Source organism: Archocentrus centrarchus, chromosome 8 (genome assembly GCF_007364275.1).
Source record: "Archocentrus centrarchus isolate MPI-CPG fArcCen1 chromosome 8, fArcCen1, whole genome shotgun sequence".
Classification (NCBI taxonomy): domain Eukaryota; kingdom Metazoa; phylum Chordata; class Actinopteri; order Cichliformes; family Cichlidae; genus Archocentrus; species Archocentrus centrarchus.
This window is the reverse complement of record NC_044353.1, coordinates 8,703,884-8,718,862: the sequence shown is the minus strand read 5'-3', so window position 1 is coordinate 8,718,862 and position 14,979 is coordinate 8,703,884. Positions and strand designations below refer to the sequence as shown.

Genomic DNA, 14,979 nt, shown 5'->3' with positions numbered 1-14,979 from the left:
TTAGAAGGCTTTAACACAGAAGAGCAGCATTTTATGAACTCCACACTGCTGCTGGGAAAATGGGAGGATGAGTCTTGAATTTGTTACAAACTGCTATTTTTTTTTTCACATCACCTTGACCCACATACTACATTAAATGATCTTGTACAGGTAAAAAAAATTCTACTTTTGGAAGGCACAATAAAAGCTTTTTCCAGCTATCAGTGCAGTCTGGCTTTTAAGTGTGTTTTACTTGTGTTCATATAGCTTAAAAAACAAAACAAAGCAAAACTATTAACAAAAGAGAGGATTTACAGCCATTTTTATACACATGCCTTTATTTTCAGGGGCTCCAATGCACAGTAAAATTTTAATACTTAGTTGAAAGTGTTTGCAGACAGTGACCGGCTGAACCCACAGACATCACAAAGCCACATCTTTATCGCAGCTGTCTCCAGTTCTTTGCTTCTCTGCCTATTTTCTTTTTTTCTAATCGAGTAAATGGAGCTCAGACTGAGATCAGGTGACTAACTCCATAGCTTTCCATTTCTTTACCTTCAAAGACTCTCGCCTGTGCAGTATATTTTAGGTCTCTTTGTTCTGTGATACAATATCCAGGCAGCTTTACTGCATCTGGAAGTTTGAATCTGAGCAGAAAGCAGAGCTACAAACACTTCAGATTTCCTCTGGCTGCTTCTGTCCTGTCACAGCAACAATAAAAACTGGAGACAGTGCCACTGAAAGCCATGTGTGCCCGTGGATCATTACAAACACTGTAAAACACAATGAAGATGTGATTCTTTTTTTTCCCTATTCCATTAATCTTTGGTGGAGGTTTATCTCAAATTCTTTTTCATAGGTTTACATGTTTTATGGCAAAGTCTAATCTGACCTTTCTGTTCATAAGGCTGATGAATGGTTTGGACCCTCTGTATTTTCCTGCTTCCTGGAGAGTGTTCTTCACTTAGCTGCATGTTGTGAAGTTTTTTAAATTAATTAATTTTATTATTCAGCATAGAAAGGATCCTGTGATCATCCACTACAGAATGTCTCTCTTTAAAATGCTCAGACCTCAGAAGCTTTACAATCTGCATCAAAAGTGGGTCTGAATTGATTCCAGAGTTTTTGACAGTTCCCTCCGCTTATTAACTTACCCATTCTGAGCAGCTGCTGCGAGCTGGTCTTTGGATAAGAAATGAACTTTCCCAGCATGCCTCGCTACTTTTGAGTTATAAGCTGCATTGTTCTGTTCTGCGTACTAGACGAGGGGGGAATCCACAAGTGCGTGTGACACCTGCGATAAAGCTGCAGGATTAAGCTGTCCTGTGTACGTAGATGTTGTATTGCTAGAACTCCTTTAAGTCTTCCTCTAATCCCTCAGTGTCTTGAAATAAGATTTTACTGAAGAGTGTGAGAGGGCCAGCTGGTTGGAAGCAGCTTTGTCAAAGACTACAGAAACTGATTTCACATGCGTCTTTTATCAGAACATAAGGTGCACATGAAGGGTAGCAAAAGTCATTTTTCATGAGAAAGATGGTTAATCTTGTTGTGCAGGTGGATTTTAATCTCATGTGGACTAGACAATACAGCACCCGATACAGCACAGCCAGGATTTCCTTTAAAATAAACTTTATTTCAACATGTTCTAAGAACATGTCATGCCTATTAAACTCATCTAAAATGTATCTCACTGAAGGTCAGGCACACAGAGACAATATCCTCTGATCTTCTCCTCTAAATCACTTCCTCTTTGGATTCCCTGCCTGAGGTTGTCAGCTTTTCTTTTTGTGACAACAGTCTTAAGCCATGTGGTATAATACTGACATATTCCTTAACATGTTAGAGACAATTTCATTACTGCTGCTCATTTCACAGTGTCACTGAAGGTGTACTGGTAATGATGCAGGATATGAGATGGGGTTTTTAAATGCTCCATTTGTCACAGCAATCTCTTCCCATCCCTGTGTCAGAGTCATATGTTATTCAGTCTGGAGTATGTATTCATAGTCAATGTCAAAATCAGAACTCCCTCAGGATCTCCTTGGTTGCTTCTGGGCTGTTGAAAAAACCCGGAGAGCCGTGAGTTGGCGGGCTGTGTGAGTGTGGGAAGAAAGAGGGCATGTAGGGGATAGCGGCCAGCAGCAGCGGACTGGTCTGGGGGCTTTCATCACGAGATAGGGGAATGACCACATCGTCCTGGTCCCACACATGGAAGGCATTGTGAGCGAATGGATGCACTGTGGGGGGATGGCTGCCCATGCGGTGGGGATTATCCTTGTCGTCGTCTTCATCACCAGGTGGACCCAGCATACAATCTAAAAAAGTAAGGAGGAGTAGCAGACGAGTATTGACAATAAAGTGAACAAAATGAACAAGGAGGCAAATTGTCTAAAGGTAATGCATTAATGGTTAAAGCTGGTAGATAACCAAGGTTTATGGTTTAACCAGGCTGTGAACAGTAGCTTGAATTCCTGCAGAGGCTGGCTGAAAGTCACAAAGAAATGGTTCAATTAAAGCCTCTGTAGTGCTAAAGCTACTGAGCCAAGACAGTCCCCTTTTCCTGGCATGCTTATCAACATGTAGTACTAAAATAACACCCACCTTGAATTCAGATGGTAAAAGTCTATGCATCAGTATTCAGTGTATCCTCACTGCTGTGCAGATGCAGAGCATGTGATTGGACTTTAGTAGTGAGTTTGTCTTTGCATTAGTGTTGCTGTACTCCCACATCTGCTCTGCCTCATGTAACAACCTTGCATAACTCACCCATTTCCCTATAAATGACTTAAACTGACTGACACATACCTGCTATGTCAATGGCCAGATCCTTGATGAGGTGTCCAATAATGGCATAGGCGACCCCAACTACTACCAGGGCGGCCATGAGCAGATATAACACCGCCTTTGGCAAAGGGATGAGTTCCTTCACCGCGGGTTTGTACTGCTTGTACAGGGGGTCGTCTATCGACCCTGAATAAGCATGCGCTTCGTGAGTGGAGTTGAAACCGGTGAAATTGTAACCATTCATGGTTATGAGGACGGATGATGACTCTTGTGGGCTCACTTCTTATAACTGGACCATACTCCCAACACGAAAGTGATATTCTTCACACGAAACTGTGGCGCAAAAAAGAAAAAAAATCCGAGCTGCCATCAATACGCGGACGAATGCTCAAATTCTGCAAAGGAAATAAAAGAAACGTGTCGAGATAAATGAAAACGAATTCGAGCTCTTGATAACTTTGCATTTCACTTCTTTCCTTTATCCCGTATTTTCAGGCGCAAACTCCATCCGGTCCTTTACGGTGAAAGAGCTCTCCACAGGTGCAGCAGCTGTTTCGGGGGTCCTTGTGTGAGGTGTTGTAGGTGCCTTTGGCTCTGTCCTTGGTGCTGAATGAAGCGTGCGTCGCGCTGTAAACTGTCGGCTCCGCCCACTTTGCCCACTCTGCTGGAAACTCTCTCCGCGTACCTAAGCCATACGGGATTCAGTTCTTGGCAGGCTTACGCGCCGCTACTGAGAAGACGCCGTAAAGGAAACTAGCCCTACTGGGTAGAGATGGCTATTTTTGTCCATCAAAATAGTTCCAGGATTTTCCGGGAGGTCACAGTGTCAGTGTCTCACACACAAAGGAGCAGTCTCAGTGGAGTGAGGGTAAAAACAGTGTGTGGCACCAAAGTGTGTGTCAGTGCATTGTTATATCACTGTTGGAGAGACAGGCCGGCTGTTTCCACGGTCTTAACCCACAGAGGAGTCTTTCAGTTAAACCAAAAAAAACATTCGGGTTTGTAGGCGGAATATAGGGACGGTCTGACCCTTATCAGCACCTTTGAAGACTTGAAGGCGACGCTGTGGGCAGATTTGCTTTTTTGACTAAAACTTTGTTGAGCTGTGGGCTTACAGAGAAAGTAAAGACTGCTGAAGATCATCCTTAAAGCCTAAGATATCTCTGATGAGTCTCTGTATTTAACCCATGCTAAGTTTTAGCAGAAGCCTCTGTGCAGCACCCAGGGACCAACACAAGATATAATTCAGCTGGAGTGACCAGACCCCAACAAACAAACAAACAAAAAAAAAAAGAAGTGAGAATGAGAGCATGTCTGTGTGGAATAAGTTGCCTGAAATGTCAATATACAACTCTGTGATTGCAGTCTCTCACTATGCTGCAAGAATTGCTGCAACACTGTGAGTGTTGCAGCAATTCTTGCAGCATATTTACCTTCATGGTCTTTTACACACCTCCAATCACACAAACACATTTGAACAAATACCATTGCTGCCACTGTCATACTGCTCCAACAGTTTCCAGTTATGGTAAAAATGTAAATATATTGCATTAAATATCCTCAATATGTTTTTTGGGTAAAACCCTCCAGATAGTAATAGCAGAAAGTAGACTTTTGCATACTTCTGCATTTCATAATAATGATAATTGTTTTGAAAAAGCATGACTTGAGACATCCTTTTTTTTTTTTTTTTTTTTTTTTTTTTTGCATTTTTGGCCACAGCAGCTTTTATGGGCAGTGGAGAGACAGGAAATGGGGGAAAGATACAGGGGAAGACATGCGGGCAAATTGGCATTGGGCCGGGACTCGAACCCCCGCCGCGGCATATATATGTGGTCACTGCCCAGGCGCCCAACTTGAGACATCCTTTTGAAGTAAAGGAAATGTATAATCTGGAAGTCTAAGAAGCATCCCCCAAACATCTGAGAGTTCCTCTCACGTTCCACATCTAGTCCAGACTGAGATGACTCGGTTATTTTTACCAAAGCAGTCAATGATATGACAGTGATTCAGCTTATACTCAGGTCACACTATCATTATTTTATTTATCCAAAAACTTCTAAAATACTTTGAGACTGAAGGCCAGAGTGATGATCTGTTTATATTTATTTATTTTTATTCATGTATGTACACAGATAAGAAGGAACCAGCCCAAGCAGAGATTTACATATAGAAACCAACCAAGGGACGGACACACAGATACAGCTGCTTACCAGCAGCATACAGAGAACAGTGATATAGACCATTTCCACAGCCAGTAATTAAATATAAATGGTAGACAGACAGTGTCTAACCTCTTTAGGTAGGTACTGGTGAGGTGCCTTCACAAAGAGCAGATGGCTGTAATCCAATGAAGGTAAAACAGTCGCAGAAATAAAATATTTCCTCACCTGCAGAGGGAGGGGAGATTATTTTTCTTTAAATACTTTAATACTGATTCTTTTTTGAAGCAGAGCACAGATCCATGGATTGATGCTTGTGTGCCATGGACCTGCAGCAACAACATGCACCCTGCATATATGGACACACCTGCAAGATGCACACTTCAGCCTGTGTTTTGAATTAAACTGTGTTACTGTACATCAAGCAAAATCTAAATATCAGTCTAAAGAAGTTTGAACCAATGCAAACTATGTCAAACCTCAAACCAGAAATTTTAATAGTAATCATCTTTGGGTTTTAGTAGATTCGCACCACAAATTTTGAGCCGCATGATCAGTCCTGGAAATTACTACGACATTTAAAATACTGGTCCTGCTGATATTTTTGGGGAATATATCATAATCAGAGCCTTGTTATAGCCACTAAGCTACTGTGCCATCTTTTCAGATTTGCCCCTGCATTTGTTTGTAACACCTTCCTGGCCATTACCAAATCATCAAATATCCGAGTTTAATAACTCAGTTAACAACTCAGTGGTATTTACATTTCTATTCTCAATCACTCCGGTGCTTTACTTTGAGACAATCATTCACCTTAGATGTGGTAATCAGACAGATGGGTGTGTTATTACTGAAGGTGTTTCATAATCATAAAAATGGGAGATACTGAGCTTTTAATGACCTGATTTAGCAAAGTTCACATTGCAAAGTGTACAATGTGTCTGTGTCAATGCTGGCAGACTTTTACATTCTCACCTAATCTACCTAACATATGGTATAAAGTAGGGTGGAGCCTGCTGCTATCACATCCAGGATTAAAATAAACCCCAAAGTTAGATTTATGTCCAAATAATTTGTAACCTTTAAGCCTCTGAGTTAAATTGAAGATGGGCTTTAACCTACCCTCCAAAGGTTCCACGGCTCATTCCCACAAATTCCACATCCTGAATCCTAATCCTGTATTTCGATGTAGTCAGAGGCTTACCATGTTTGTCCCTACTGAATGTGTTAAAAACTCATTTTGACAGAGCTGTTAACCCACCGGGGACATAATCTAGATGATTCTTTGAGATGAAAAGCCTCCTAATTATCCAAGTATTAGACTGCCATGGCTGCTGCTAATGCCTGGATGAGGAAATATGAGCGCTCATCTAATTTCCCATAACAAGGGAACCATCATGTCAGCCTCCATCATTCCTGACAGAAAGGACCCAGAAGACAGAGTCCATGCAGGGTACAATTAGTCACATCTCCATACCCAAAAGGATGAAAGGCTATTGGCTGAGGGGGAAAAAAAGGAAAGGAAAAGCAATTTCCTTATGTAAGCACTATGTAGAACATGCCTGGGCATCATGTACAGCTGGGGATTTGTCAGTTCTTTAATTCCCTCCACTTCAAAGTGGCCGCGACAGACATGCGATGAAGCTGGAGAGGACGGAGGTCTTTATTTGTACAGCAGCCTGCCCAACCCAGCCTCCCTCATGGCCTCATGGATTATAAAGGGGGGGGCAACCAAAAGATTATCTGAAGCACCGACAGCATTTTGTGGTGGCTGCTGCTCCTCGGCTGTCCCGGACATGAAGTGAAGTAGAGATGGGGAGAGAAAACAGCAGAGACAAGTGAGCCAAGCAGGGAACTGTGTACTGCTGATATGCCACAGTTTGATGCCCATGTAGTGTAAGAAGTGTTGAACCTTCACTTTTTCATGTTTTATTACCATCATTAAAGTAGAGTTCAAAACAGTCTGAACAGTCTTTTTTTTTTTTTTTTTAAGTCTGTTGAACGTGATCTCATTTCTGGTCTGATTCGACCCCGTCAGCACGTTACTGCTGTTTCTTCGAAGCTGCTGGAAACCAAATTATCCTCTAAAAATGTTTTTAACGGTTTTTAAATAATTAATTTTTCTTTGATCAGCTACTCTGGGCTGCTGCAGAAAAACACCACCTGCAGCACGATGCTACCACTGCCGTGCCTCATGCTGGGGTTGCTGATGGAAGCCAGTTTTCACAGCACAGGCAGATTTAATGATAGCTCAGTTTAATTATGTGTGCCAACAAACCATGACAGTGATCCAGCATGTACATTAGTACGTGAACTGTCAAAATGTCTGTCAAGTTCTGTTTGCTTATTTGCGCATAGAAACATGTACCTGATATGTTGTACGAGTTTATGTAACACTAGGATTGCTAGAGGCCGCCTCATACTTAAAATTGCCAACCTTATTAAAATATAATGAGCTTGCAGTCTGCAGAGGTCTGTGCATTCTTCCATGGATATGTCTCCTCAGACCATCATTGATCCACCACCAAACCAGTCATGCTGAATGATGTGTCAGGTAGTATAATGTTCTCCTCTGTCACATGTGCTCAGGGTGAGCCTGCTTTCATCCGTGAAAAGCACAGGGCATCAGTTGCAGACCTGCCTATTTTGGTATTCTGTGGCAAATGCCAGTCAGGCTCCACAGTGCAGTAGTGAAGGGTAGTGAGCACAGCACCCACTAGAGGTCATCGGGCCCTCAGGCCAACCCTCATGAGGGGTTGTCTCATTGTTGCCCCTCTAGTGCACCTGTTGTTTATTTAATTAATACTAAAGCAGCAGAAACTAATTAACAACCCCTTCTGCTACTTAACTGACCAGAATGTAATTATCAATATTAAGTTTAATTGACTTACACTTTTTAAAAGTGTTTTTGTTTTTTTTTCTGAGCAGTGTATAATGTAAATGGTACCGGTTATGGACTTACTGCACTACAGAATCACACAGGTCAGACTTAGACACTGCAAACAGTCACCGCAGTGACAGTAATCATATAATAACATGACTGCAAAAGCTGATTAAAACCAGCTTTAAGCCTATGATTTTCCTTTATTGATCTTATGTGCAGTTGAAGTCAGCGAGCTGTGGTGTTTATGTTGTCCCTGGAAGCTCTGAGCCAAAAAAGTGCAGAGAGCTACTCCACACATTTTTCTGATTAACCCCACATGTGCTGCATCACCTGAGAGAGATTAAACTACGACAAAGTGAGACGAGGATTATCAGTGAAATCCAAATCCCAAATATAATAACACCTCATCTTTATCTGCTTTTATTTAGAATAGTTCTGATGTTCTTACCACGGTGTACTAAAAAATTACTGTGCAGACATTTTTTTTAAAAACATTTTTTAATTTAAGCTCTGAAAAACTTTGCCCTCTTACAAACCATGCAGAGTTCTGACGTTAGTGTTAGATCCTGTAAAGTGCTAAACGTAATCACAGCATACCATGTCTGACACCAATTCAACATTTCAAACAAAACGCTTCACAAGCAATTACAAACACGCTGCAGGCATTTATGTTTCTATAACTGCAGTATCAGCTTTTTAACGTGACTGTAACGGCAGCCAGTCTCAATCCTGACCTCATTTGGAATTATTAAAAATAACGTTTTCAGTAAACAATCAATAAAGTTGCTTCCTGCTGGGAAAAATATCTCTCTCTCACTCTAGTGTGTAAAAAAAAAGTTGATCTGAGTTGATCACACTCTACAACAGTCCAAAATTTAACTGACACATTCAAAACATGACAGATTTCTCCCCAAATATGTTTTCTACAATCAAATCCTTTCCATAAGAGAATTCACATAAATGATCTGAAGTCTGCTCCTGACTTCTAACGGTTTGGATGGGTTTTGCATTTCTGACGGCAATCCTGGTGTTTGGGAACGGCGGTGAGAAGTTGGAGCTATTTGCCCACAGTGAAGGACTGCAATCCAGTGATGGCTCTGCCCAGGATCAGGGCATGGATGTCATGAGTACCTGGAGGAGGACATAACACAGGTGTTACTCAAGTGGAGGTGGTGCACAGATGGCTGGTGCTCAGGATTAATGGATTCTCTTACAAAACAACTCACTAGTGATGAAACAATTTGGTTAAAATGGCCATTTTTTTTTTTTTTACATAATCCACCAACCTCGTAATACCCTTAAACACACATATTCAGACTCTCGCCCACACAGTGCAGGTTCACCACCTTCTCACCTTCATACGTGTTGACAGCCTCCAGGTTCATGACGTGGCGGATGATGTGGTACTCATCAGCGATGCCGTTTCCTCCCAGCATGTCTCTGGCCTGCCTGGTGATGTCCAGAGCTTTCCCGCAGCTGTTCCTTTTCAACATGGATATCATCTCTGGAGAGGCTCTGATAAGGAAACAGATTTGTTAAGCACTGTCTTTCCCAATGAAGTGCAAGACTTTAGCAGGTAAAGATCGTTTCTATACATGTGCTCCATTTTAGATCAATCTGTGTTTTTGCATCTCTTTACTGTTTGCAACACCTTCATATGAAATACACTAAACCCAAAATGAGACAGCAGCTTCTCTCTAAGGTCAAATATTTATCATTTTGATGACATTCAGGTTCAGATTTTTTAGGTTTCAGCCCTTTATTGGCTTCATGATGCTGCTGAAGGATTTTTTTTTTTCCTCTTGTCACCCTGACAGAAAGAAGCCAGAGTGACCATTTGGTTTGCAGGATGGGACCCTTAAGAACCAGTGCAAAGGCCCTGCTGCATCCCATCTAATGCCCTCCAGCTAGAAGATAAAGTTGTTTTTACTTTTTCTCATCGATAAGTCTGCCCAGCTGCAGGCAGGACTGCAGGCCGATGGTGATTTCTGTCAGCATGTCAGCCATTTTCTTCTGCATCAGCTGATTTCTTGCCAACGGTACTCCAAATTGAATTCTGGTGTAGAAAAACAACAACAACATTGTTTTATCGTTTTGTTAATAAATAATGGACTGCAACAAAAAAGCAAATAAATAAAATTGTGTTAAAAGAAAAAAAACACAACAATAAAAGTCATTTGTTTGTCTGACCTGTCGAGCGTGTACTGACGAGCTGCGTGGAAGCAGAACTCTGCAGCACCCAGAGCACCCCATGCAATACCGTAACGAGCATTGTTCAAGCAGCCAAAGGGACCCTAGGTGGAAAAAAAAAAAAAAAGAAGGGAGTCAGGAGCAAGTACTCTGATGGCCAATGTAGAATATTAAGTTACTGAAATGTACTTATTAGAAACTATACAATTACAATAATAAGTTAGGGTTTGAATAAAACAAAGACATGCAATATTTTATAAACATGGTACTGCACCCACCCCCAGGCCAGAGACTTTAGGCAGCAGGTTCTCCTCAGGAACCTCCACCTCATCCATGAGGATCATACCAGTGGCCGAGGCTCTCAGGGAAAACTTTCCTTCAATCTTTGGTGTGGAGAGGCCTTTCATGCCACGCTCCAAAATGAAGCCGCGGACCTTCCCGTCGTCACATTTGGCCCAAACTACGGCTATATCTGCCGCCGGGGAGTTGGTGATCCTGGAGGAAGAATCAAATTAAACATTATGAAGACATCTTGGTAGACCTTTTGTTTTTTTTAATAAAGAGTACAGGACACCTACACTGCTCAAAATAATTAAAGGAACATTTTGAAAACATCAGATCCCATTCGGGGGGGGGGGGGCTCCATGTGCTTGTATGCATGCCTGACAACGTCAGGACTCCTAATGAGATGACAGACTGAGGACTGAGCTCAACCTGGCGGCATCGTGTGGACCGAAAAATAATGTTCCAAAGATGTTCTATTGAATTTAGATCAGGCAAGTGTGGGGGCCAGCCAATAGCATCAGTTCCTTCATCCTTCCTGAACTGCCTGTATACATTCTCCATCTTAGGCCGTACATTGTCGTGCACCAGGAGGAACCCAGGACCCACCAGCGTAGGGTCTGACGGTGGATCCATCTTGACTTGGACTACCTGTGTAACCTCTGTAGGGTCCAGGTATCACATCATGCTACCAGTAGTGACACTGACCCTAGCCAAATGCAAAAATAGTGAAAACAGTCAGAAAAGATGAGGAAGGAAAAATGGAAAAATGTCAGTGGCCTCCACCTGTAAACCCTTCCTCTTTTGGGGGTTGTCTCATTGTTGCTCCTCTAGATGCTATACTCTGATTAAAAGTGTATATTGTATAGTATAATAATGTAGCTTTGCAGATGGTTTGGACCAAACTGAGTCAGCCAGAACAGTTTTTACCAAATGATAGAAATATGTACTGATTTGTTTTGTAATTTCTTTGATTACAAAATGTAAAATGTATATAAATGAAAATTGAATTCTATAACCGCTGAACATAGGATAGATATGCTCCAGAAAACAGTGAATGTAACCCTAGTAAAACTTCAGTATTGTACACTGTAGCAGCTGTGAAGAGCTCCCCCCTGTGTACATCTAATGACATAACATCCTAAGAAGAGAATTTTCTTTTTTTTCTTTTTTTTTTTTAAAGAGTATATGAAGTGAAAGAAAGCTGCGCCCCAAAATAACAAACAAAAAGCTCCAGAAAAAAACAAACAAAAACACACACACGAACCACTGTACCTAAATAATATACAAGTCAAATGATGGTTGTATACTGAGCAATTTAGAGAGAATTCATTCAGAATATCTGAAATACAATCAACATCTCAGACATTTTTTTAATATATGTATAAAAAATATATGTATAAAAACAGTATAAGGCAGAGAGGGATACAAACAATCCTACATACAAAAATAAAAAATTTTAAAAATGATGGTTGTCTCGTCCCTCCTCCCAAAGAGCCAATCATTATGCTTTAAAAACACCCAGAGTAGCAAACAATTTCATGTGTCGTATAACTGATATTGGTCCCAGAAAAGACTTAAACTTTATTTTGGGACAAAGTGACCAAACTTTTTCCCCAATAGTTCTCATTCTAAAAGTTTTTTTTTTATGTCTCAGTGACCACTGAAATTTCACACTTCTCTCCATTTATTTAGCTGTGTGTGTGGGCTTATTAACCCAAAAGCATTATTAATATGGCTTCTAAGTGGTTAGATTTGTCCTAGAAGGACTATGACACTACTTACCATGTCTTGGAGCCAGTCAGAGTGTAGGTGCGACTGGAGGGATTGTATTTGGCTCTGGTTTCCATGCTACCGGGGTCACTCCCATGGTTAGGCTCTGTCAGGCCAAAGCAGCCCAGGATCTCTCCACGAGCTGGACAGAGGGGATACCTCACTCAGTAACACACATACCTGAGAGCCCAGGAACTTTGCACTGGGGTTCTACAGTTAAACCAGCAATATCTCATTTATTGCTGATAAAACATTGCTACTGTTTTCTCTTCTTACCCAGTTTGGGGAGGTACTTCTGTTTCTGCTCCTCTGTGCCGTAGGCATTAATGGGGTGCATGACCAGAGATGACTGCACGCTCATAACTGAGCGATAGCCACTGTCCACTCTCTCTACTTCTCTGGCAATCAAACCATAGGCCACATAGCTTGTCCCAGCACAGCCATAACCTTAACATCAACCACAGGAAGAAGAGTAGCAGTGAGTGTAATTAAAAATAGAATGACGTATTGAACAAAAAGGGAGAAAAGGTGTATAGGGCTAAAACCTTTGTCATAGAGACTTCCCAAAAGCAAACATTGCACAGAACCTCAGTGTGCACAGGTCCAAGGTTCATTCTGTGCCATTAATGCCAAAGCAGTATGCCTGTTTTGCAACTGAAGCATGGTTAAACTTTACAACTTTCCATTAAAACCAACCATCTTGGGCCAAGATGCGACCGGACTGACCTTTAATAGTTGGACCCAGGACACCCATCTCTCCCATCTCTGACACAATTTCTCTGTGGAACACTTGAAATAAAAATGACAAAACCAGATATGATGTGAGCTTAACAGGAATTTCTTGATTTCAACTATGGCCATATTCACAAACTGACAGAGGTAAAAATGCTGCACTCATTACTAACACTGAATGAACAATCTGATTCAGTATACATGTAGGGAAATAAATGGCATTCTCTCACCTTCATTTCTGTTCGCCATCAGGATGCGAGGCATGAGTTTCTCCTGACAGTAGGTCCGGAAGGAATCCCTGATCATGATCTCCTCCTCTGTTAGCTGGCCCTCCAGGTCCAGAGCATCACGCCAGTCGAACTGGACCTTCGCTATCAGGCATTTAGAAGACCAATTTAATTTAGATCAATTTAATACTTAAAGTAAAAACTAGGTTCTGGGTCAAAGGTACGACTTATGAATGTTATCCAGAATTTGAAAAAATGTATACTTGTTAACACGTACGTGCTTTAGATTTCTGCTCTGTCTTCTCTGCATCTGTGATGGCACAAAAACAAAAAAACTAAAAAGCAGTAATATTATGAAAAAGAGCTGTGAATTTGTGACTATTTAAAGTGTCCTAAAATAATAAAACAATTTCCATCTATCAAAATAGTTCATGGAAATGCAAGTGTCACTTTGAGAATACTATCTGAATTGAATGTATATTTATTTCTGCAAAAACACACCTTCACATTTAAAACCATCATATTTCCCCCTGTGGCCATCACTGACTTAGCTGCACAGTTTGATGTGCCTTTGGTTAGTAGCACTCAATGTCCAAACATACACTTTTTTTTATATATATATAAATAAAATGCAAACTAGAAGTGCACTCAGAGTGCAGACCTCACCCACACCAAATTTTTGATGTGCCAATGCTACGCTGCAATATTTTGGTGTTCATCGCATGCCACTGGTTTTATTTCTTACTCTACAGGAGTGAATGATCTTTTGATCCTATAATGTTCAGCATTCTGGATCATTAGACCTGAATCCTCCTTCAATCATGAACAAACTTTGATATATGACAGAACTTATGGTCATTTATGTGTCACCCTAATCCTTTTTAGAGGATTCGGGCTCATCCTCATAAGGTTAGATGCAAATATGCGAGTATTGCCCTATCTCGCAATGGTAAAAACTTTTTTTTAGAAAATCCTGCATCCAGATCGTGATCACCATCAAAATTTAAACAACTGTTCCTCGTAACACCCCCAACAACTCCAAAATTTACATCGAAATCCGTTCATAATTTGAGTTATCCTGCTACCAGGCAAACAGACAGACCAAACAGAACAATGCCACCTAAGACATAACCTCCCTCCACCCTATCGATGAGCGTGGTAACGATAAGCGTGAACATCACACACAGAAACCAATGCTACTGATCCTGACGACCTGGACGTCACTGCGGGTGACAATCACACCTCTGCGGCATGTCTCAGAGTACTAACCGTGTGTGGCAGCTGCTGCAGTTCCCTGTGCTCTGGAAGCTGTGATGACAGCACATCTGTGAGGGTTGACTAAGAGACGGCAGACAGCGCTTCTCAATGCCATGATGAAAATGAGTCTAGAAAACAAGCAGACTATTATGATCCACGCTGATTTATAACTTAGGCTAGTTAGGCTAACTGATGCTACATTAGGTAACTTTTGCAGCCAAAAGCTAACAGCGCTAGCTCATGATAGTTAGCCGCTAACTCCCGAATTAGCTAATTTTTGAACGACTGTAATAAAAATGTACTCTGAGTTGAGAATAACACGCACTGCCACAATGACAGGCATAAGACGAACTCTTACCTGGGTCAGGTGGAACAACTAAACCTCGACTTAGCTTATCGTGTCTGTTTCCCTGGATGACCCTTACTGGACGTAAAAATATTCCCCTACGTCATCACGCAAAGCCAAACAAGCTGGGGTGCCATGATGAGTGTGGCGTAATCCCGTAACCGCACGCCTCTGACTCAGCAGTACTCCACTTTTCCCATTCAGAACTGATCAGCTTCCTATAGGAAGGCTACACATATAATGTCTGAGACCGAGAAACAGATACTATGACTGCTCTCGTTGGTTGTGGTCACCCATCATCACTAACCATGGCTGCCTTTAGTGGACGCGTCGGCCACCGTAGCACATTCTGATTGGCTCATT

At 41.5% G+C, this 14,979-nt stretch overlaps 1 protein-coding gene across 1 annotated transcript; it reads right to left on the bottom strand.

The window, feature by feature from the left end:
* Positions 1–8,302: 8,302 nt before the first annotated feature.
* On the bottom strand, positions 8,303–14,924 carry gcdhb (glutaryl-CoA dehydrogenase b). Its single transcript, XM_030735563.1, has 12 exons — positions 14,629–14,924; positions 14,283–14,398; positions 13,291–13,323; positions 13,017–13,157; positions 12,781–12,843; positions 12,331–12,501; positions 12,067–12,196; positions 10,278–10,494; positions 10,000–10,103; positions 9,740–9,865; positions 9,164–9,324; positions 8,303–8,940 (listed from the first exon to the last, which is right to left on the bottom strand). Exons 2-12 carry the CDS (start codon positions 14,383–14,385, stop codon positions 8,867–8,869), a joined length of 1,323 nt encoding a protein of 440 aa, XP_030591423.1. The 5' UTR covers positions 14,386–14,398; positions 14,629–14,924; the 3' UTR covers positions 8,303–8,866.
* Between the last annotated feature and the right edge of the window lie 55 nt (positions 14,925–14,979).